General features: G+C 36.6%; 1 protein-coding gene across 9 annotated transcripts in view; it reads right to left on the bottom strand.

The window, feature by feature from the left end:
- MICU3 (mitochondrial calcium uptake family member 3) overlaps nucleotides 1-24,794 on the bottom strand; it is a 62,036-nt gene that overhangs the window by 1,305 nt on the left and 35,937 nt on the right. For 3 of the 9 annotated variants that reach the window (XM_053458770.1, XM_053458762.1, XM_053458788.1), the window contains exons 6-13: nucleotides 23,790-23,872; nucleotides 19,452-19,523; nucleotides 15,226-15,264; nucleotides 11,332-11,427; nucleotides 9,925-10,025; nucleotides 9,592-9,763; nucleotides 4,644-4,752; nucleotides 2,941-3,098 (exon numbers count right to left, since the gene is read on the bottom strand). In XM_053458770.1, the coding sequence (XP_053314745.1) occupies nucleotides 2,941-3,098; nucleotides 4,644-4,752; nucleotides 9,592-9,763; nucleotides 9,925-10,025; nucleotides 11,332-11,427; nucleotides 15,226-15,264; nucleotides 19,452-19,523; nucleotides 23,790-23,872 (830 nt within the window). The remainder of the gene's footprint in view (nucleotides 1-2,940; nucleotides 3,099-4,643; nucleotides 4,753-9,591; nucleotides 9,764-9,924; nucleotides 10,026-11,331; nucleotides 11,428-15,225; nucleotides 15,265-19,451; nucleotides 19,524-23,789; nucleotides 23,873-24,794) is intronic. The other 6 variants (XM_053458780.1, XM_053458796.1, XM_053458804.1 and 3 more) reach the window with 3 other exon arrangements.

Genomic DNA, 24,794 nt, shown 5'->3' with positions numbered 1-24,794 from the left:
GCAGAGAATGTGAAGCAGCCAAGGAAAGGTGTCAAGCCACAGAAGTCAAGAAGCCAAGCTATATGTGACTATATTTTAACATTTAATTCGCACATGCAATATTCTTAGATGTGTGCTTACTGCAAGCATGGAAACGTAGTCATCAGACACAGACATTACTAGCAATAAAAAAACAGAAAAATAAAAAAGAGAGACATTTGGTGGTAATTGTACTTAAAATGCATAATGCTCTTATTTTTAGGTTTTCATCAGTGGTACGATGTTCCCTATTATGCAGAAATTTTCAGTTGATAACTAAATGTTATCACAGACCCATTGATTTTCAGACTGGATGAAGGTGACATAGCCTCTGACCTTGTAGTAAATACACCATGGGAAATGTCAAGTGGTGCCAGAGTGCGTCTAAATACCTGTGATTCTATCTATTTAAAGAAAAGAACAAAATTAAGCTACGCCAAAATCCTTATTTCTTATTTTCTTTCAGTGTTTAGTAATCTGTGGCATTAAATCATTTTGGCAACTAAAAGTATTGGATTTCTATGAAAGGACGATTTGGTGAAAAATTGTTAAAAATAGAAAACCCACAAGAAATAAGACTTTTTGTGGCGCAATTACATAGTTATAATCTGTACCTGTGTAGATTCTTTTGAAATCATTCAACAACCCCTTTTAAAAATGAGGCTTTCTGGAGCCAAGACTACAGAAGAACGCAGATATCTCACTGTTAAACTCTATTAAAGAGATTATTGTTATTCTGAAGAAAGGCAGTAAAATGTATAACAAATTGTACAGGAGGTGTTGTAAGATAAATTATTCACGCTCTTGGATAAACAATAAAGGGATAAAACGGTAATGCGGCTAGTAAAAAGCTAAAGTGAAGAATATAAATTAGTTACAGTTGTAACTGTAGTAGTAGGTAGGTTACACTAATTAGTGTGCGAACGTGTGATTATACATGGATTTTATCTTAAAAACGATAGTGTTTACTAGTATGGATAGTTATGAAAGGACTGCTCTGCTCCTTGTGTTTTGGGGAAATTTGGGGGTAATGAGAGTGCCAGAGACATACACAAAAATATTTAAAATTCATTACATTTAATCTGGATTCTAATTCAACCCCCCTTTAAAACTTTATATTACGTGCCGCCGACTATGTATTAAAGTTATAACATTAAAAACACCCAGGCTCATAACAAGTCTGCATACTGAATACTGGAAACTTCCCATGTGAGATTGTTCATATAAATTGATTTGAAGATAAAACGTGAATGGTTCCAACAGAAGGGCCTGATTACCCCTTCATACTGCATAGTTAATACAATGAGATGGTGTTCAGCACCCACAACAATTCAAGTGGAACTTATTGTTTAGTGATCAAACTCCACTGTGCGAAGTTATGGCTGATGGGCTGGAAATCTGTTCCCAATGTGTGTCACCTTTTACAAAACAACCACATTACAGTAAATTCATATACATCTATGCGTGTTGATGATATCAGGAGAAGGAGTTAGAATTACAGAAGTGGATCAGAGGACTAAGACTGTGGTAGCGCTGCTACGAAGTTTGAAGCCTGGACTCTGTAACATCCAAAACGGAGGACAACAAGTTTGTGGTCTGTGGCCTAGTCTCTGAAGGGAGAGGTCATGCTCTGCTTCAGTATGTCACATTACATGTTGGCATTCATGGTACCCTCAATGAACTGTAGCTCCCCGGTGCCGGCAGCACTCATGCAGGCCCAGACCATGACACTCCCACCACCATGCTTGACTGTAGGCAAGACACACTTGTCACGTGAAAAGATAATAAAATATTTACAAAAACTTTCGTGAGATACTGTATGAGCCTTTTGGATACTGTGTGTGGGAACTCTAGCTGGAAGGCTAACTTTGTACATATTATTTTTGTTACACACATCATTTATTCACTTATTATTAAGGTGCGCAGACACTTGTGTGGTTTTGATTGTGTTTAATTTGGAACATTTTGGGGAGTTTGTTCCTGTGTCTTTGCGGCACCACCTCACCAGAAGGTGTAATATTTATATTTAATTAGAATATTGCGCCTCACTTTTTTGTATTTTAATATATATACATTTATATATATATATATATATAGGTAGCATAGGTATATACACACATATATTATTTAAAATCATGTATATATGATATACTGACATTGTGTAGCAATGAAAAAATATAACAGACACCTGTTTAAGTCACAGTTCGAACAGCAGGTGGCAGATTAACACACCTGGTATAAACATCCCCACCCCTTCTTACATAAGGTAAGGTCCCATGTTTCCTAGAACACCTTTTCATCATTATATACAAAATGTAATGTTCTAAACAAAGAAATAGGAGAATAAAACAGTATTCAAATCATTTCAAACAACCTTTTGGAATGTGTCACTTGACCCACCATTACCTATGTCTTGAACTTAAAAAATAATCCTTGCAATAGGAATCTGATCCCTCTCCCCAACTGGCTGCTAATGCTTTATCTATGTGAATCCTTTGAGTCCTAAAATGTCTCTATTATTTGCCTATAGCCTAATAAAAAAAACATTATTAACATAAACCATTTTACATGACAGTGCTATAGAAAACAATAAATAATAAAACTTTTATTTAGGGTCACAGGTCAATTCAGCGACAACTCTGTTAATAGATAATTATAAAAGCTAATGATATAATCAGATTTATGGTTTACTTTGTTTCTAATCTTATACTTTTTTGCAGGTTTGTCTTGCTCTAGTAAAGCATGATGAAATGTGATAAAAAGGATGTAATACCCTCCTAACATTTCCAAAGATCTTGAAGGCAACAAAGCATGACTCCTGGGGCTAGTGCCGCAGTTCTACACATTGCTGTACACATTAATTGTAGTTTTGCAGTGTTGACAGTTTCAATGAACAATTATTTTACGGTGTGTGCTTCTTACCCTAAACCCCCTGTGCAGCCGGTCTTTCATAATGCCAATAAATTCTTTATAGCTTAATTGATCATCTTTGTCAACATCAAAGATCTTGAAGACTGTGTTCACCAAATGTGGAGACAATTTCAGACCTGTAGCTACATACACAGCACGCTTGAACTCATCTGTGGAGAAACAACAGATCAAAAGCGTAAAACCAGTCATTATGGGGCATAATCTGTGCTCAGGTTAAACCCCTTTGGTTTTCCGATGGATTGGTTATGGAGAGCTACCGGATTGTTGCAGAGATCCTTTTAAAGTCTAACTTGACTACAATAAGTCCAATACCGAGCGCACAACATTCACATTTCACAGATCTTCCACGTTGTAAGAAAATTCTGTGTGGGAATTTGTATTACTTTAAAATCATGTTTTTTTTCAAAACAAACCTTAAGTTAACCAAATTCTGGATAATTTGATCATTCTATGAGAAGATGAGCATTGAGGTCCTGAAATGCTGTGAAACTCTTGTACAAGGTAATAAAATACAATCTCCTCTAATGTCCAAATCACATATCCTAATCCATCTTAACCATTTTATTTCCTTATCTCCTGCTTCCCATTATGCATGAGTGCGATATTCTTCCCTTTCCTCAGAAAATCTTCCCAACGGAGCACGCTCCTGCCAGCCAAAAAAACTGTCAGGTAGCGTAGAAACTAAAAGAGCATTTCTTAACAAATTTCAGCAAAATGATGCATATGAAAGTACTTTACCAGGCATCTTATGTTGGTGGGGCTGCATGGGGCACTGGGATGTCCTTTTACTCAAATCAAATTTGCCTCATTTATAATTTTTGTCAAGAATAATGTTTTTTTTTTTATCACTAATTCTTTTCTTCACTTAAACAAAACAACTTTTTTAACTGTAGAAAATACTAAAAAGGACAATTTGGATCTAATGCCAAATTCAAATTTGATTATTTCCTGGCATACAAGCTGGAGACCCCCAGAGTAGCTTTTCTGGGAAACATTACTAAAACCAAAATCTCCATCACCATTGGTGAGAAGAGCAAATAGACCATTAGTGTCATAAATGACAAAGACTCACAGATATTTGTGATTTCTCCACTGTTTTCCATGAGACAGTATGTTCTCTCAGGGAGTGAGTTGTTTTGGGTTTTTTTTACAACACATTCCTTGTTGATTCCTGGCGGCTCAATAAAGCCAGGAAATGGGAGATATCACTTTTGCTACTTTTTATCTCTCAACTGATGGTTCATAGATTATTTTAGCCCCCACAGCATGTCACTTTATCGTTCATTATCCTTCGGACTTTCTATACGTTTTAGAACTATAATGTGGTTCTCCAGTAAACACATTTTATCATTGAAATTTATATAAAGTGCACCAACTAATCTATATCCATGTATCAACGTTAGAAACATTGTAAAAACACAACTACAGGGATACATTTTACAGTATATTATTGATATAATTTTATTTTTGTGCAAAAACAATTACAAGAAATATGAATAACTTTTACTATAAGATCTGAAAACTTTTGAGATGCCTATATTTGAGTCTGCTCATGAGATGGATGACGGTATGAAGTCTATCTATCACACCTGTGAAAGATCCACATGCAAATACTTAGAAAACATCTTAATATAACTCTAGGTCAAACCGCACAACCTTATTAAGACATTTCATAACATATTTTTATTACTCACCTTGGCCAATAGACCGGCTAGCAAAGTTGTACATTTGCATTGCAATGGCAAAATCTTCTAGATTATTCAGAAACTGGAAGAAACATCGAAATTCATCAAATGAGATTCCCTGGGAAAGAAACCAAAAAACACACTAGTATTAGTTCCTCTATGATGATTTATCAAGATAAGTAGATGAAAGTATCAGCGGGCAAAGAATAAAAGTCATTTAGAAGGTTATAGTATGTAACATGATATTTCCTGTAGTGCTCTGAGCCTCCGCGTTCCTCTGTGCTCCGGCCAGCAGAAAAGGCTTAACGCAGATCTCATATAGTTACAGAGTCTAAGAAACCCCAGCGGCTTAGAGCTGCCAACTCCCAGACTTATCTTCAGGGTAGACCTTTCTCTAGAACACCCAGTAATAGCACATTGCAGCCGTTTCCCTTTGATCATGTCATATTTCCTAGTAAAACAGTAATATTGGGAATTTTGGGACTTGGAGTCCAGGAAAACTGTAGGGAGGTTAAAGGGACTGCCATTTTTACATGCCTGATTGTTTCAAATAAAAATTGGAGTTTATGCAGCCTGTGTCCTGATGAATGTTTCCATGTGAGGATAACACATCGTTTTTGGGGGGGCACCACAGCATACAGGAAGCCTTGATACTGAAGTTGGTCAAAATAGCCAGATTTACTCAGAATACCAGCCAACTAGCCACTTATCCACCAACAATAGTCAGCACCCTATCTACATGCTTAATAGGGGATAAAAGTCCAACAACGGTACAGATGTATTATTTGAATTTATGTTTTTTTCCTAATACATCACAACAGATGCCATGTGCATGCCCAGCAAGTCTGTTTTACATTACCATGATGGTTATGGGCAAAATATCCAGCCCTGTTCGCCCCAAGAGATGTTCTAGTCACAAGATCCAAAATCCTACTGGAATTTTGTGGAGATTGTGTATTTATCTAATTCACAATTCCGGTTTAGCTTGCCTATGTTATATCTAACAGGACCCCAAAAAATTAAATTGTTGCTAAGGAACTGCAGTATTATATTTGTATCTTGAAGTTTCTATGCTGTCACCCTTTTAACTACGTTTCTCCTACTGGAAACAAGTAGAGAAGGGGTTAACCTTTGAAGAATGAGTAGATGTTAAGATGTTAGCCAAGCAGGCATTTTCTTCCTTTACGAGCCAGGAAAAAAAGAAAACTTGAAAGTTTGCTTCAAAATAGTGTTTGCTTACATGAAAGACACACTGGGTAAACATGTAAGCAAACACATACCTTTAACATTTTAACACTATTAAAAGAGGCCGGCTTGACAAAAGATTATACGATAGCATATAAATCAGCCGGTATAAATGATAACATTATATTTCATTGATGTAAGCACAAATATAGCATTCGTTCACACGGTTAATTCTGCATCCAAAGATACAGAAATCCACATATTTACGCACAGCTAGATAGGAGCGCTGGAGTCAATAAATATATGTTTACTGTACAGTGATTTGAGATATTTGACATGCAAATAAAATGGGTTTCTAATTTCTCATGCATTGAGCCCCTTTTGCGTGTGTGTGTGTGTGGGGTCTGTGTCTGATTTGGCCCAACAAATCTCCTGCAAGCCAAACAGCTGGGGGGGGGGCAAGAAGAAGGGCACAGTCTGCCGATTCCCTTCATGCATTTGCAAGGGGGTAAGAACATTTTATTAAGCTCAAAGAATCATTACCCAGACTATACTATCAACTGTTCATAGTTACAAGTATTCATATTTTATGTGTAAGCTGAGTTTTACGTAATTCTGAGAAATGTTTTATTATACAGCATTCTGCACCTCACTTTACCAATAGACTTGTGCATTCATATTCATTCAGATTCTCACATTTTGTTAATTTGTATGAATGTCCAACAATGAGGAGGGATCCCCAACCAAAACAAAGCAGAGAACATTTTTGATTGCATTTCATTTTTTTTTACTCTCATCCATTCTCTTATGTCCCCATCTCCTTTTCCACAGCTCCGCTTCTTGTCATAGAAACACAGAAGGTGATGGCAGATAAGAACCATTCGGCCCATCTAGTCTGCCAAACCTCTGCCCAGTACCTGTCTTGCCTCTTCTTGTTCTTCTATCTTCTGTATTATTTCTTCAGTCTTCTTTCTTTGTCTGCTTCTCCCTGCTGTCTGCTCTGGTTGTCAAGGTTTCCCTGGAGTTCTTCAGCAAAAGGAGAGAGCTTCTATGCACACCTTCTACTTCGATTGGACGAATGAGGGAAAGGCTCTCCCTATGTTCTGCGTTGTGGCTCCACCAGAATATTGCAGACAGATTTGCAGAGAAAGACAAGCGTTTCGTGCCTCTCTTTCTCCATGAATCTGCCTGCAATATTCTGCCCTGTCCATCGCCGTCTTTGTATTACACCAAATTTGTCCAAAATTTTCGTTTCGGAAATCCCATTTGTCTGTCTGGGTTCAAATGGAAAGAAGAAATACACACATAGAAGAAGCTGTATTAAAATGGCGAGATTCTCCTTCTCTTAGTGTAGTTAAAATGGCGGCCACGGTGAGGAAGAAATGAATGAAGGTTTTCATCTTGAACACGCTCGCTTTCTTTTTCTTGCGTCCAATGTTGCATTTGTTCGTTGCATATACGGACGAATGAACTGAATGGCAAAATTTAGGACAATAAAATGCATTCAAACGAAAACGAATGTGCAATTCTAGTAGGGAGATATTGACAGACCATGAGAGAGAAAGTGTAAGATGAAAGTGTGAGAGAATGTGAGAGAACATGACAGAAAGTGAGTGTGTGGGAGAGTGAATGAGTAAAAACTAATTTTGTTTACGTATTGAAAAAGCCCTCTGAATTGCATCCAAGCTGAAAGGAAAGGAAACAAAATGAAAAAGTTGTCCGGAAACATTTTTGGCCATGTGCACAAGTCTGGTAGACAGTTTGTTCTGTAAATTTCTATACTGTTGGGCACATCATCATGTATGTAGGAGCTACGTAAATTTGGGTCCGCCTGTCTTTATTATCCTACATTGGTTATTTACATTTGCCCTTCACAGTAAGCTGTCTTCTTTAGTGTTTGTCAGTTTTGTTGGCCATTAGTTTTTGTATCATGTCATTTATGATTGTATACCGCAATATACAAAACATTTCTCCTTTGTGCATCACTGTTAATAGGCTCATCTCTGCAGCTTCGTGTGTAAAGTGTTGGTCTTCTTAAGCATTTCACATAACAATGAAGTACAAAGGCCACCATGTCTACAGTACTTCTAAATACAAGTGGGCACCTTTCAACCCTCTAGTCATTAACATTTCAAACCACACTTTAGTGCTTACCTGAAAACAGTTAAGTTAAACAATAGGTTTTAGAAACGGGGTGAAAGCTAATAAACAGTATGTTTCACATACTTTCTTAAATTATACAGAAATGCCTGTTTTTACGTGTTGAGAAGCAACACAAAACCATTTGCACACATCTCAATTAAAGGGCATTGAACGTTTGACCAAGAAGGAGGATGAAAGCACCTCAAACAATAGGCCTTGCACTAAGTACACTTTAAGTTTTCTAGTTCCACAAGCAGAACTGTCAACACTGCCAATGTGTAGCCATTTCAAGCAAAGACAAACTGTTTGTGAGTTTTCCTTAGAATGGATTATCCTGATCCCATCGCAAATACAAACAGAAGACTATATCCAAAACATCCCACGCCTCAAGGGCTAATTATAACACCGGACCTATTCCATTGCATCGATGCATCTTGTTGCCAATAGCTCGTTTTAGATTGCCCGGGTACCAGAAAATCAACGCACAAGAAGTGAACACAATGCTTTAAACACTCATTCTTCATGGGTTTACATTCTTTGAACTCTACATAACTCACCAATGAAAGCCACCCAATAATATGTCATTGGATTACATCCTTATAGTACAAGAGGGATAACGCGTTTGTACTTTTTTACTTATAAATATGTCTAAACATTCCTGAAGCTGTGACTCCAGAACTTTTATTGCAGATGCTCAACTTTTTGTGTTGCTATATATATATATATATATATATATTTATATATATATATATATGTCTATGGATACATGCATCCTCTTGAAGCAAATAAATATCGTTATGGCATCTGAAATTGTCTTGCTTCTAAATGCTACAAAAAGTTACCCTACTTGCCTATAAAAATACAAGGTTTACAATTAGAAAATAGGCAATTAGAAATATGTGCTAATCGCTTACTTAATTTATTATATTTATTTGCTGAAATGTACTTTAAAATTTGTAATCAGCCTTCAAAACAAATAATTGCTGCTTCAGATGGAATGCTCTACTGACAGCATTACTAACATTATTAACAACAGTAGGGCCATCCACGCCTTGTGCATGCGTTGAAATAAGTGTGTAGGTCATTCGAAGCAGGTTTTTAAGCATTTATTGTGCACATGATTTGTGTTCAACAAAACATGCTTGTGGTGGGTCATGGATGTACTAATATGTTATGGGTGAAAGGCAAATCGAGTGCATCTTATTTACCTATAAACTCAGGATATAAAAGAAAAAGGGTTGGGTTCTTTTTCCAGAGCTGAAATATTGATATAATTTTATACTGGGTTACCTTTATTATGTTTGGAAGAGTAGATGGAGACTAAATGAATTAATCTGTTCAATTTTTAGGAGATGATGGCTTAACCATTTGAGTGCCAGTGGTTGGGATGCCTTTTTCTCCATGAAAGTTTGGGCCAATTTTTGTACTTTGGTATAGTTAGGCATAGGGGAAAGCCTTATTAACAGTATATATTTTAAGACCAATCATTAGCTTATCTGACTTTCAACAATAATGTAACTTTAAATATATGTAATTAATGCTTATTTTAAATAATTTAATGTACTATCCTGTGGAATGCAAAGTTATAGATCCCTTGTCCATACACCATTTAAACATCCTAACCCTTTACCTTTTCTTCTGGAAGTCGGACGCGGACGTTTTCGAGGTAGCTTGATGTGTTTTCCACATTAGTGTATCGCAAAAGAATGTGAGCAAAGTCTTCCTCGCTTATCGTATTCATGCCTTTCGAGTAGGACAGGAACTCAATTTCAAGGACTTCAGTTTGGAGGTTATCCATAAACCTGAGGATAAATAAAAGAGAAAAACAAAACCAGGAAAATTAAAAACTCCTGTTTTTGCACAACTCGGGGTCTGAATAAATGCTGCAGACCCAAATTCATATCTTAATTTCTTACAAACAAGGACACCAGGGCATTATATTTTAAGTAGGAAATACACTCACCTATAGAAGTCTTCAAAGTTCAATTCAACTTTTCCTTTCTTCCCGAAAAAGTGCACAAGCAGCGTGGTATGTATCATTGTGCAGCTGAGTTCATCAGCGCCCTTTTGAAATAGGTAAAGTTAATAACGTTCTTTTTTTGCAAAAATAATGACATTTTAAGAATATTACTTTTGCCCATAACATTAGAAAGACATTCGTCGCCCTAATTGATACTTTTTGTATATAAATTACATTTTCGTGAAATTATTTCTTATGTTAAAAAGACAAAGCTTTGTGTTTATCCGTATTCAGTGGCACATTGGTCACGTCATCTTGGGCTTTGGAAAGTAAAAAGTTATTCAGCATTATGATGAGTGAGTATCTTGTGTGTATATTTATGCCAAATAATGCTGGATTACTGACAATGGCTATCACTCTATATTAACTGGTGCTTCTGCCATCAGCTTTCTGTACTTTTTTGCCACGAATATAGTTGACTAAGTTAAGTCTATGGTTAGGGCTTTGATGAGAACTAGCAATGGAATTGGTTCGTTGACACAAATGACTATTAAAGGTGCTGTTCCACCTGCTCTGCTGAATTAACACTTTTGTAACTAGATACAGTAGTAGAAACATAATTCCTCGTATTACTGAATTCTCAGATTCTCAGGATTTACCACCTCTGCTTTTAAGGACATGCGGCATCTGCAGAAATAAACTAGTCAACATAGGCCAGAATATGCCATTGGTCATGTGACACAAAAGTAGGCACTAATAGGCTGTTGCCATAAAAGCTACAAAAAAACCTTCATAAAGGTTACTTTGTGTTGTTTTTTTGCGACTAAACCATCAGAGGAAAAATAAAATAACATACTAGAGGAAATAAGTGGAGCAGCACCTTTAAGGGTAATTTCAAGTTTGGCAGAATTAATACATTTAGAAGATTCCCAGAAATGGTGGGAAATCCGGGATGGTGGGCAGTATTTGTTTTTTGGAGATGTATTCGATCTGTTGAAGATGCATGAAAGTTGTAATTTTATATAAAGCTTTGCCTCTTTAAAGGAAGATTAAACAAATGGGAAATCCTAAGCCGTAACACATACATCTATATCCATATCATGTGTATCATATGTATATACACATACAGACACATTATATACACATAATGTTTCAAATTTTTCTACGTATAGTAAATTTTAACAGCTGTGCAGAAAATGAAAGTGAGTAAAACAACAGGTAATCCATGAAAAACACACAATGATGTAAGAAAATGCAATAGAAAAAAAAGCAAGCAAAACATAAAGCTACATGCTGAAAAAAAATGGAGGGAATTGAAGGTGCTAAATCGCAGTGATGAGATATGTTAACCAGAACGTAATGAGATGTAACATGACGAATGCTTCTTGGACCCCGGAGGTTTTGTTATACCTCGGCAAGGTCCGAAAAGAGAGCTTGGCTCGTGCTACGCCTCAGCGTGTCCCAATAGCTTCTGGAGACATGCTCCTGTGCGTCTGTTTTAAGTACCTGCAGGGGTTTTAAGAAGCAAAAATACTTGAAAATACATACAATGAAAATACAACAGTACACGTGGGGTAACGGTCACAAAATACAAGGGAAAAACCGTAACAAGAAAAACTGTTGGCCTGGGGAATGTATTTTCATTAGGTTTGCTGGATTGCTGATTTTATAGGTGATTAAATGAATTTATCGGTAAACTCTATAGCTGATGTTTTGTTACTTTATGAACTTGACTATTATTGCAATTCTCAGATTTGTTTCTGAATATAAAGTATCATTCAATTTGAAATCTTGATTGTAAGCTTGTTTGAGCAGGGTCCTCCTTACCTCTTGCTTTAGTAAGTTTAATTATATAATAATACTACTTATTATTCCTGTTTACCCATTGTACAACGCTGCGGAATATGATGGCGCTATATAAAGCAATAATAATAATGCTGCATTTGTTGACAAGTATATATGATTTATTTCCTTCTCAACGGAATGCATATTCTTCTTCTCTGGAACAGGGAAATGGGGTACAAAAGATGTATTAAGTACAATGTCCTATAGCAGCTACAGTGGATACACACAGCCGGAACTGTATCTAGAACTATAATGCTGGAATTTTGTTTTTAAAGTTTTTCTGTTGCACATCAGGTGTCTTATTGGCACTCTAAAAAATTAATATATGTTTTTATTTGACAAAAGGGGTAGTTATGCCCATTATTATTATTATTATTATTATTTAATCTTATTTTTATAATTATTATTTTTACATTATTATTATTATTATTATTATTATTATTATTATTATTATTATTATTATCATTATTATTATTTCTGGCTGGCAGTATCTGTAAATTCTGTTGATTCCCATAGTGATTCACGTATTGACAGCCTTTATCCTGCCTCTCAACTAATTTGTTCTCTTCTGATTATATTATTATCATAAAACGAAGGCTGTTTCTATTGAAAAATAGAAATGGAGGACAATCATCCCACCTGCTTTCAACATATTTTTATTAAAATCTTTAAAACTGTAGGAACATAAGTTATTTACTTATGCTTGTCATGAAACTTCTCCGGAATGACAGATATTTCAAACTTTGTCTTTTTTTTATACGGTTATTACCCTAAATATTGGACTGGGAAGATTGTGGCTTTACAGAAACCCATCAGCACATGAGGTTGTGCTATCAACGAATCTAACATGTAAAAATGTAATGATGGATACGTAGTAACATGAAGCACTCTTTTGTTCTATCAGATATTTGTATAGGTATCCTGAACATAGGACCAACTGTGAAAAATGCATCAAAAGTCTGTATTGTTCTGTGTTCCCTACCATGAAAAAAGAAGAAGAGAAACATGCGTGTTATTCAAAAAGATTAGAGCCTTAAAGCTAAAGAATGTTAATATATGTTGACAAATCGGATGCAATTTCATTTAGCAGCATTGGTAAGCACATGGTATCAAAGAAACATAGTACATTTTGGCTATAAGAACACATTATATATATATATACACTACATATACTGTCCTAAAATTAGTGTTATCATGAAAACGTGATCCTGCTTTTGACTTGTAAACCTGATTTATTCAAATATTTTAAAGAAGTATATGCTCATGCAATTAGATGGGGTAAACTCTCATTTCATTTTTGTGCATGATATTTTTTTGCTAAATAATAATTTTCGAGTTGTATAATCAGAGCCGGCCTTAAGTGTTCCGGCGCCCTGTGCGGACTACTCCTGTGGCGCCCCCCCATCTCAAAAAAGGAAAGGAAAAAAATCTTGTCACAAAACTCCCCTTTCTCACTATCTACCACCTCTGCCCCTTCTCACTGCCTAATTTACCTATTTGTGCTGAAGTGTTTGGAACTTACTTTGTTATACAATGAATGAACTTAAGAAAGTTTGGGATGTGCATGAAGCTACCTTAAATAATGAATTAATATAAAGGGATTAAAAGGGAAAACCAGATGGGCCGCTTGATTTATAGATGGTTAAACACAAAAAGCCTACAGATGACATGATTATTTTTTTAGCTGAATACTCCATGTAGTAACTGATGATAACAGATCGCGTAGGGAATGGTCCTCCTTGGGAGGGCCACGTATCTGACTTTCTTTTTAAAAAGGAAGGCTTTTGAAGACTTCTAATTTTAGTCTGCTGGAGAAACCTTTGTTGCTTTGCTTGCATTAGAATTTTGGGAGACAAAGCAAGAAATCCAAAAACACAACCAAAGCTCTGAAAGGTAATGAAGAATTCTGGAGAGAAAAAATCAAGACTTTACACAAGGAAATTATATTTACAAAAGTGTACGAGCCTCTTGTATTTTGAGGCTCTATTATTCTGGCGTACAACCATTTAATAGAACAGTAGGGTTGGATTTCAGGGAGGCGTACTATGCAGAACTAAAACTGCAGCTTGGATTAAATATGTGACATCAATCAGGAAAAAAAAAACATGAGCAAGTTTTACGGAAACAAAAGGCATTCATTCGCATTACGGCTTTGGCACCCGGACAACAACATGATCCTGTGGCACTCAATGCCACTTTGTAGCTACTTACAAGCACTGGGAAAGTCGAAGTGTGTAATGAAACCAGATCACAAAGAGGATTATTGAATGGGAAATATAAAGGATTCCTTATTAACGAAATCGGAACAAGTTTTTCCTTGGTTTGTAGCTAAACTAATGTGACTTTTCACTGCAACGTACTACTGCGTCTGGATATCAGTAACTGCCCACACATGTAAATCTATCAAACTGTTTGGATTTATTGTACCTAAGCACACTGCCCTCTGGACATCTACACTATTCATTCTTATGAGTTAAACTAGATTGAATATGAATCCCTAAACACAGCTTACCAGTTAGGGAAAACGCTTGAATCACTGTTGCACAAATTTGTAAATAGCATAGAGAAACATGGTGAAGCTGGTGTAGTAATTCCCAAAACATTTGAAGAACGGTATAAAAAATGAAGAGATATAATTGGGATAAAACTGTCTTTTTTTTTTTTTACAATCAAATACAAAGACAGCAGTGTAAATTTGAATTAATTTTTTTTTTTTTAGAATATATGATGAACTTCCTTGAGTTGTGGGTTGTTTTTTTTTTTTTTTAAATTACAAACTGCAAATACGAAAGGCTTCTCTTTGAAAAGCTGAAAATACAACTGTGTAATCAGAACATCAATAACGATTCCTGTGGGAAAACGATACGGCAGACGTGCCCTATTATCTCTATGACGTTTTTCGGCGAAGAAGCGCCCCGCTGTTTAAAAATAACAGGTAATTAGCGGCAGTAAAAATATTGACATATGTTCATTATATTCAGCTTTCAAAAACACTTAAAAGTGGACTGTAAAGAACGCTTCAGTGAAAAGAAATGGGGGAAAAGACAACACTAACTTTTGACATCTGTAAAACATGCAGCTGCAAAACAGCCTATAAGAACAAGCTGTTCTTATAACGCTGCATTCCCAGTGCTTTCAACCAAGAGAACGCTTACAACGCGCTCTTAACTGGATATTACTACACTTTATAGAATAAAAAAAGCCATCAAAATCTAGTTTTCCTGACTTAACTGTATTTTTTAATTACGTTTAATATGTTAACTAATTTTTTCATATTCTAAGATTCCAATTATTTATTATGTATCGAAAAAAGAGCTATTTTTTATTTTTTTAAATAGTGTTAGAAGCTTTTTCAATTGGTGGCATTCTAAAGCAAAACCCAAGCGTTTTAGTATTTTAAAAAGAAGTTGTTTTTTTTTTTTTACACACGTTACACAAGTGCAGAGGTAAAGTACATACACCGTTAGTTGTTGCAAGGTATCCATAAAGTTGAAGACGCTTACATACACCAAGGCCAAGTGAAGAGTCAAGTTTCAGAGTCATGTCGTGAAACAGCAGGACGAGAAGAAAGAAGACAAACAGAATAGGTTAAGACATGCACATACTTCAGTATTTACACACGAGGAATTGAACACATTGTGAACACTTTACATAGCAAACAAAACATACTGATACATCGTCTTTCTGCCAATTGCTGTCTACTAGAACAGATGTCTGCCATTCTGTGTCTACCTGGCTTCCTTCAAAGAACCCTTCCACAATCTACATATTGACAAACACCCGCTATGCAGAATTATCAGGGCTTACATGCCATGAAGAAACTTTTTTTATGCCACGGATGACTACGTGGATTTTATTGAGCCACGGATGACCACTCAACATTTTAGGAAATAGACCCTAAGGTGTATAACATAAACGATACAAAATAAATAACACATAGCTGTGCATACATACACGGATCAGAGTGTCTACAGGGTGTGCAAACGTACAGCAGTGAATGAAGAGTGACCGCATGCTTTTCATCCAAAAGATCGTATTGACTCGTGCAAATTCTTACAAAGCATAGAGAAATATTTGGGTCGATTCAATTAATATTTAGAAAATGCCCCACACTCTGATATAAAATGCTGCCTGTATGCAGACATTGCGAAGTGTAAAGATATCTTAAATGTTCCAATCACGATATTCAGTGGAATGAAAGGCTGCAACCCCCAATGAGTCTTGGTGAATAATTTCGCCATGAACATAGCAATGATGGTTCCCTTTATTATGATGAGCTAGATAAAGTTCCCTGCATCTATGCTTACCACGGGTAATGTTTTAACTGCCACGGCTATCAGGGATTAGCTAATTGCTGTAATGCTCTGCTGCCTGGTAACATTAAAGCCTGCTGGGTGGTCCCAAATACAAAGCTTCAATGAACCCCCTTGTCAAACTTGCTTGTGCAGGTCTTTTTTATGGAGTTCAGTGACACATTTCTATGTCTACATAAGTATTCAATGTATATGCACATTTAAAGACACAGTATCTTTAAGGTATGTTCAGGTTATCTGAAAAAGCCAATAACTGAGAATCTGTCTATTTTTTTTGCGAGATATGCTCACAGGTGGTGCCCACCATTCTTCCTAAGAAGTATGAAAGTACAATAAGGTTTGACTGTAAAATCCTGTTGTATCTGTATGCCTGAGTGCATTTTTTTTGTTATATGCTTGTTAATCTGTTGTACAGCGCTGCAGAATATGTTAGCGCTTAATAAACAAGTGCTAATAATAATACTAAATAATGTATTTTATGTCAATGAGAGTGGTTTTACTCATAACTCTACACAACATGTAGCAAAACACCATGCATCTTTGAAATGTATAGGATGTTTTTTTTTTTGCAAAAACTGGATTTTCTCGGTTAAAGGAGAAATATACATACATATTTGAACCTACGGTGCTATGAATAAAGTATTTGTACCCTTCCTGATTTCTTCTATTTGTTACATTTAAATGTTTCAGATCATCAAACTAAGTTTTATATAAGACAAAGACAATGTGAGTAAACACAAGCTTTTAAATTATCATTCTATTTATTGAAGGTAAAGAGTTAATATAAAATCTATATCACCCATGAGAAAAAGAAAATGGTCCCCTAAACCTAATAACTGGTTGTGCGACCCTTGGCTGCAAAAATTGCAATCAAACGGCAATAACTGGCAATGAGTGTTTTACATCGCTGCAGAGGAATTTTGGCCCAGAATTGATTTAATTCAGCCACATTGGAGTGTTTTCCAGCATGAACTGCTGAAGTTATGCCACAGCATCTCTAACAGATTCCAGTCAGGACCCTGACTATGCCACTCCAAAACCTTCATTTTGTTTCTTTTGAGCCATTCACAGGTGGATTTGCTTGTGTGCTTCAGATCGTTGCCCTGCTGCATAACCCAACTGTGCTTGAGCTTTAGGTCACAAACTGATGGTCGGACGTTCTCCTTCTGGATCTTCTGAGAGAGCAGAATTCATGGTTTCATCAATTACGGCAAGTCACCCAGCAGCAAAGGAGCCTGAGACCATTGACTGTTGGTATGATGTTCTTATTGTGGAATGCTGTGTTATCTTAGCATCAGATATCACGGGGCACATGTCTTCCAAAAGGTTCCAGATTTTACCCATCAGTCAACGGAATATTATCCCAAAAGTCTTGGGGTTCATGAAGATTGTTTGGCAAATGTTAGGCGAGCCTTTGTGTTCTTTATGGTCACCCGCAACATTCCCCAGCTGGTGAGCTTTATACGGTAGCGGGTCGCTACCCCCTCCCTTTCCAGAATAATCCACCTTGCGGTATGCGACGTCTGAGCCTATGCTGCAGTTTACGATCACAAGATCATGCGTCGGCTCCAGTGCATGAACACTGACCCCTGGCAGACATTTTGTAACCTAGGATTACTTTATTTTCAATCAGGACTTCCTATTTCAACACTGGACCTTCAGTATCCTGCTGCCCTTTGTGGGCTTAACACTTTTGTGTTGTTCCAATGACTGTTTTGTTAACTTTGTGACCTCACCTTCTGCATTGACCTTGGCTTTAGACCCCCGGTATGTTCTACGCCTCGTTTACAAACTTGCTTGCTCGCCACCAGCTTGCTCGTCTGTGTCTGCACCTGGAGTTCCTAATTACTTATTCTACTGTACAAAACAGCTGGAGAATACGTGCTAATCCTGTCTGAGATATAACATCTGTCCTCTTGTGTGATGCACAAGTCCTCTGCTTGAAAACAATGCATAACAAAAAAAGCTGGTTCCTCAGACTTAATGTTCCGTCTTAGCTCTTTGGCTGTTCTTTCTCTTTCTCCTTGCCCTTGTACTGTACATAGTCACACATATACTAATATTGGGCTATTGTTCATAGCTGCATGCAGACCGCACATGCTAACACACATGTAGTGTTTGTGAATCTTGGGCTATAGTCCGATTGGAATCTAGAATCACCATCACTACTATGTTCAGAGCAATAAAAGATCTGCTGGAACATGGGACTACATCGCTGTGTTCATTTATTGTGTGCAGTGTACTGTTGATTGTGGGCTTTGGCTGAGGCTGACACAGGCTTTCCCCGCGTTGTTCAAGTCACCTGAAGCTAAGTATATGCTCTTTTCTTGGCCCTGATTTAATAAACTGCATCTGTTCCCAAAGAGCGTGTGTTGATTTTATGTTATTTGGGATCTGAAATAGTTTGCTGCCTTAAGGTCGTTTGTCAGCTTACAATGGGCACAGATACCTGGTTGCAGTTCTTGGTGTTTTTGTCACAATTTGTTTTATGTGTAAAGAAAGCCCAGAGGCCATACAACAAAAAAACTGTAACCAATCAGTTATTGATTCAATTATAAAAACCTCGCAACCTGTTCAGAGGTGTCAGCATGACATCTTGAGTATTTATGGTGAAGATACTCCATGCTAATATTTAAGGCTGTAATACCCCCAACCTGCTATCCTAGGCCTAGGCCAGAACATGCCATTGGCAAACCTACAACTCAGTCTAGCAAGCCATTACTGTGCTACAGTCCTCCAGGTAAATGTCATATGACATACTGGCATTTCCAAAAGTTGAACATAAGCATATGTAGCTATTAGCCTGTCCAATCTAATAGCCTATCCACATTTACACCTCCAAACAATCCAAAAGCATATTTCTTGCTTTTTTGTATTTGTAACAATACCAGACAACATGAGGAAACGTATGGGTAGAAACAAGAACAAACGTAACACGGTAGATGTCCTGACAGCATGTATGATGCTTGAAATGAAAATTTTAACTTTATATTCATGCACTTTCATTAATTAAAAGAGGTCGTTCCACATTCAATTTTAGGATAGCCCAGCTTGAGCATTAGCATCTTAATAAAAATGGTTGAAGCTGACTAAATCTGGGTTTACCAAAATAATTTAACAACCCTGGTATAGGTGGTCACAATAAAGACAACTATATGGAAACAGATGTCTGAATGATGAACTGACCAATTTGACACCCTCATTGATTAAACAATAGCTTTACCCTTTTTTCCAAATGAAGAATGCATGTTTACCTCTACATCAGCATATAGTTACTTGTAAGGTTCTGATTGGACAGCCCATAACCATTAGATAACACAACTCGGTGGAATGGACACTTGCAAGAATGAAATGAAAAATAAGATCTGTTACCAGTTGGGCACATTTCTCTTCTTCTCCTTTCCTTTCCTTCTTTTCATTTTTCTTCCTGAAAATCTCTTGTAACTGGAAAACATCAATCAATAATAAACCATAATATTACAAAGACCGTTGCAAATATTTATAAAAAGCATGGATTTTATCATGTTTCTCTTAATAAAACAAAGCATGAGGTTGGTCAACATGGCCATACTTGATTTCTTCTACCACACTCACCACCGGTATAGCTTGGTGTTCCATAATGGAGCAAAACTGGCTACCAAACCAAAATCAAACGGCTCAGTAACCTCATTCAGCAACTTTGTCCCTCCTTTCCCAAATGCCTACTCAATTGTTCCTTAATAACGCTTTCTGAAGACCACATAGAACTGTAGCAGTTCTGTTATGGGCTTACCTGAAAAATCTCTGGGTGTATCGTGAAATGCTGCTTCTCTGAGTATCTGAGTGCTCCAGGTAGGGGCACAGTGTTTGAGCATGCACACTGCTGTCTGGGGCGTACCCTGGGCTAATTCAGGGGTATAATTATGTGCCTTTAATGTATTTTAGTAAAGCCATTTGATAAAAGTGAAGAAAATTCCAATTTTCCTATGCAAACATTTTTTTTATTTTTTGTATTCAAATTTTAAGTCCATTTATTACCGTGGTGAACTCGTGCCTTCTTAACTGATCCAGCTCTTCATTCTATCCAAGTCCATCTGGACATAACATTCAATCCTGCTTTTACCACCAGTGTAGATTTGAATAATTTTACATTTTTAGAAGCAATTCAGTGTTCTCAATAGAAAGCTCAATACCAATGGCCAAACTTTGCTGTACAGCAACAACTGCATCCAGTTTCTCAATAGTATGAGAAAGCTGGTTTTAGATGGGTGGGATGTTACACCTATCATATTTCCAAAGGTTATTCTACATACTGTCATATGTGAATTAGACACATTTAACATCAAATTGCATTTTCTGGAAAAGGGACTTCATCCAGCTTAAGTGTTGGTTTTACATCCTAAGCAATCTCCTTTAGAAGGGACAGTCAATCTTCAGTAATACCTTACTCAGTAACTTCTGTCGATAGTTCACAAAGTCTCATCAAAGGTCTTGCAAAAGCCCTGCTCCCTGTCCAGCCCCCTAACCACACAACATAAAACAAAAGGGTCCTTTGGCTGTTTGAAATGTTGGGAGCTGTGGGTTTATCCAATATGGTATGGATTATTCAATGACGGAACCATATAGGTACATGACAACATTCCATGTGACTCCTCGCTTCCTAGCTGTAATCTCCCCTTTAACCGGAATTATTTTAGTATTCACTAAGCATACTCTTAATCTTGCTAAATATTTTACACCGACTCAGCAGTTCTCAGCTATCATCTCTCCACACAGAGTCATTTGTCCGCTTAAAAGTCACCAAACACATCTACAGATCCCTTTTCATACTGTCAGCACAATTCAATTAAATGCTTAGGATTTGTTTGTGTAAAGAGGGCTCCTGCACAAAAAAATATTCATCTGATTGAAAATCATGGAAAAAAAAGATACTCGTCAACAATATATACACACATAATGCAAGTCTTCTCAAGAAACTACAATGCTTTACAATCAGACAAAACTTTTTTTTTTAACTACATAGATCACTTTTTGTTATTACTTTTGTTACATTTAAGGATAACCTAAATTTTAGCAAATTTTAGATGTATTTTTTAATAAATTGCTTTTGTATAGAGCTCCAAAAAGTACAAATTCTACATATACTCACAAATACAATACATTATAAGGGTATGAGTTCTTCTGTACACTCAATGACCTCTAGGTATTATCACGTGCCATGTGACTACTGGCATGAATTCAGCTTTAACCAAGAAACTGTAAATAAAGGAAATATTTGAGAACATTTTTTCTGGGCATGGTTAAATCATTAAATGGCTAAAATTATATTTTCCCTCTGATGTGATATGTTGTTATAATAAAGCCGTATTGAGTTGAGAAGGAATTGCAGTGGAAATCTCTTTCATGAGCATGGAATTGGATGGCTCAGATTCACATACTCATTGGGTACAGCATTATATGTGAAGTTGTTACTTTGTGTCTGGTACTTGTATTTCTTTAAAAGCCACACATATTAAGTATGGGTCCATCTTTCTTCTGCTATAACGTTACAGGAACACATCTCAAAACTGACATGGTAGGCCATAGTGGAGGAGACCCAGTGGTCCTTCTAACCTGAAATGTCGTTTGGTCCATGAATCTAAATTCATGAATGGCCTAAAGTATCTCTCCACTGCTGATTTCAGGGTCATGCATTGCTGACAACCCAATTTTTTTTTGGGATGGATAGGCAAGGAAGCAGCTAACAGACATTACTTTCTTTCCTACAACCCATACAAAGATTCATATGTGTGTCTACCAGCTTAAACTGTCCCCTGCCTGACACATCAATAGTGACTACGGCTAAAAATCACCATAGTATCACTTCAATGTTCTTACTGAACAGACCTGATTCTGTTGGTTTCTATGGTGGGAAGACTATTTTTCAAACTTTTACCAAGGGAACATAGTAAATACTAGCTTTACTAAATATTTTTCAAAACAATTACACCTATAGAAAAAGAAGACATAAAAGCTAAAGGTAATTGTGATTAATTAACTACGCTAAAAGCCGGGATAGTGATAGTTCCCTTTAAAGTCACTTGGAGCCACATACAGAGGGAAGTATTTAAACATGTTATCAGTGCAGCTAGTTTCCTAGGAGTTTGCTTATTTACGATTAATTCAAGGATATCAGCCTAGCACTGTTTATCTGCTTAACTAATGGTAACTTTATAATTACTATAGAAACGCTGGAAAACAACGATCCATTATTAAAGTTATATACAGAAGATGTGCAGTATTTGCTTACACAGGTTTGTAGACTACCATGGATTTATGCCTTTCTGGTTCCTAAAAATTAATCTGGTTCACATATTCTCTACATACTTGCATTTTATATATATACATATATATATTAATAATTATATATATACACACACATTGTCATATATATACATAACAGTTTATGCTTGGGGAGCATACTTATTCTATCATCTTGTAAGGGTCCTTATCGCCTTTCCCTAAATCGCTCTCTTCCTTAAAACCATCAAGAATGTTTCTTTTTCACATTCCACACAACGTTGTTATCCATCAATCCCAAACAAATGATCCTTTTATTTTTCTTTTGCAGTTCATTACCCAACACAGAACATTTTTGGGATGTCAGCTTCCATCTCTCGTGTTTGCTATGAGTCATTTTAGTTTTACCTGCCTATCTTTCCCTGAACTTTTGAAACTTCTTGTATTACAAACAGACATCAGTGACAGCACTTGGTCACACTGACATGGTTTAGATGGAGTTAATTTAGTTCCACTCAGACGTGCTCGTCTTATTTTAAACATCCCTCTAATGCACCTGAGCTCTAAAAGAAACAAGTAGAAAGAAGACGCTAGCTTCAGGCAAAAAATGTATTACCCTGCCTTTTGTCCCCCCCCCCGTTATGGTATGTACCATCTCTTTGTCCCACTTCTAGTGATGGGCTAGAGCGGTGCAGAGGGGCCATTGCTCTCTGGCAGGGGCATAACGTAGGCCATTGTAGTCCCTGAGTATGTTGAGTAGACATCTTTACAATATAATGGCCAATCAAACATATGTTATATAGAGAAACTTATATATCTGTATGTTCTTAATCATGTTACATCTATTTCTGCCCATGTACAGCCCATCTACCACTTATACACCACCTACAAGGCCTTTAAATGTTTTGTCAACGTGGAGACATATGTAATATGTTAATAAAATAATGGATCAACGCTTCATCAGGGAAATCTGCTACAGCAAGTAAAATAGTAGGACAATTAATAGATACATTCTTAATAGATATACATTACAAAGACTCATTCTGAGTCTGAAATACATTTATTAAGAGCTGCTTTGCCTTTCACAGTTTAAAATGTGACAGCTGGTTTTAATTCTGAATATAAAAAAATCTGGCATGTGGTTTTTATATGCATTAACAGGGATTTGGTAAAAAATCATCAAATCCGGCCTATACTGGCCATTTGGCACACTGTTTGGCCCCAGGTACTGCGTTTTGCCCCTATAACACGGGGCCCGTTGCCACACATGGAGTATAAAAGCACGACGCACATATCCAGCCTGCGGCCGTGCATTCATCATTTAACGGCCGCTGGCTTAAAGCTCCATGATGGATAAGTCCTCCCCAGCACGGCTTCCAATCAAATAGTTTTCATATCATGACACAAATCCAACAATATGTCTGCCTTCAAGTTAATGAGGGCTACACTTACCACCAAGAATTCCTCCCTGTCCACCATTTGATTCCCATCTGTGTCAAACATGTTGAATGCTATTTTAAATCCTGCATGAGGTTCTGCAAAATATATGGATGACACTTGATTGAAACATACAAGACTAGCCGAGAAATTTATATAAGAACATCACTGGGCTTGTTAAAGATGATTTACCACTTAGACAAAACATTAACTCTAGTATGTTAAGCAAATAAACCTTAGCAGATCTGTCATTTTATTCCTTTCTCTGAAGGTTTAATCATATAAAAAACAACACAGACATTTAAAATGCTTTTTTATTTTTAATGGAGGCAACAAGACATGATTGCTTTTGTGCCACATGACGAGTGTACCTGGTAAAAATGATAAATTAGGCAAATTTGACTCCATCATAGAACGGGTCTGGACAGTCAACAGTACGTGGAATGATGTGTCTAATGCTGTATTTAGTTACAAAAGAATTAAATACTGCAGAGCAAGTGGAGACATGGTGACTACGATGTGGGGTCAAATACACAGATACAGAATAGTCACTGATAATAAAATAAATTCCATTGAATTTGTGTGATAAAATATATCTTTTTTGTGCCATAGTACTGGTGAGCAAAATGCTGAAAAATTTTATTAACCATTCACATTCTTTTTCAAGTTACCAACTCAAGGAGGACCTTGCACAGTGATTATTTGGTATCTTGGAGTTGATTTGGACTGGCTTGTGATCATGATTCATTAGTGTGTCTAATGTCCTCCTAAAGACCTGGCTTGAACATCCATTACTGAACCACTGGCTTTTGTCCTGAAATATGCCTGTTCTTACAGTTACAGCCACTGAGTTCTTTACTGCTGACCACTGTACAGCTGTGGCCCACTGTACAGTTGTCCTGCACCTGAACCAGCCTGACATGACACCTTAAGGCATAACATAGATATTTTATGCATCTCCTTGGCGCATATATAAACAGTATGCTTTATTTTATTTATTTTACATTTTGTGGCCCATCA

Source organism: Spea bombifrons, chromosome 1, assembly GCF_027358695.1.
Source record: "Spea bombifrons isolate aSpeBom1 chromosome 1, aSpeBom1.2.pri, whole genome shotgun sequence".
NCBI classification, from domain to species: Eukaryota; Metazoa; Chordata; class Amphibia; order Anura; family Pelobatidae; genus Spea; species Spea bombifrons.
Note: the sequence above shows the minus strand (reverse complement) of the source record. Positions and strands in the feature narration are given on the sequence as shown.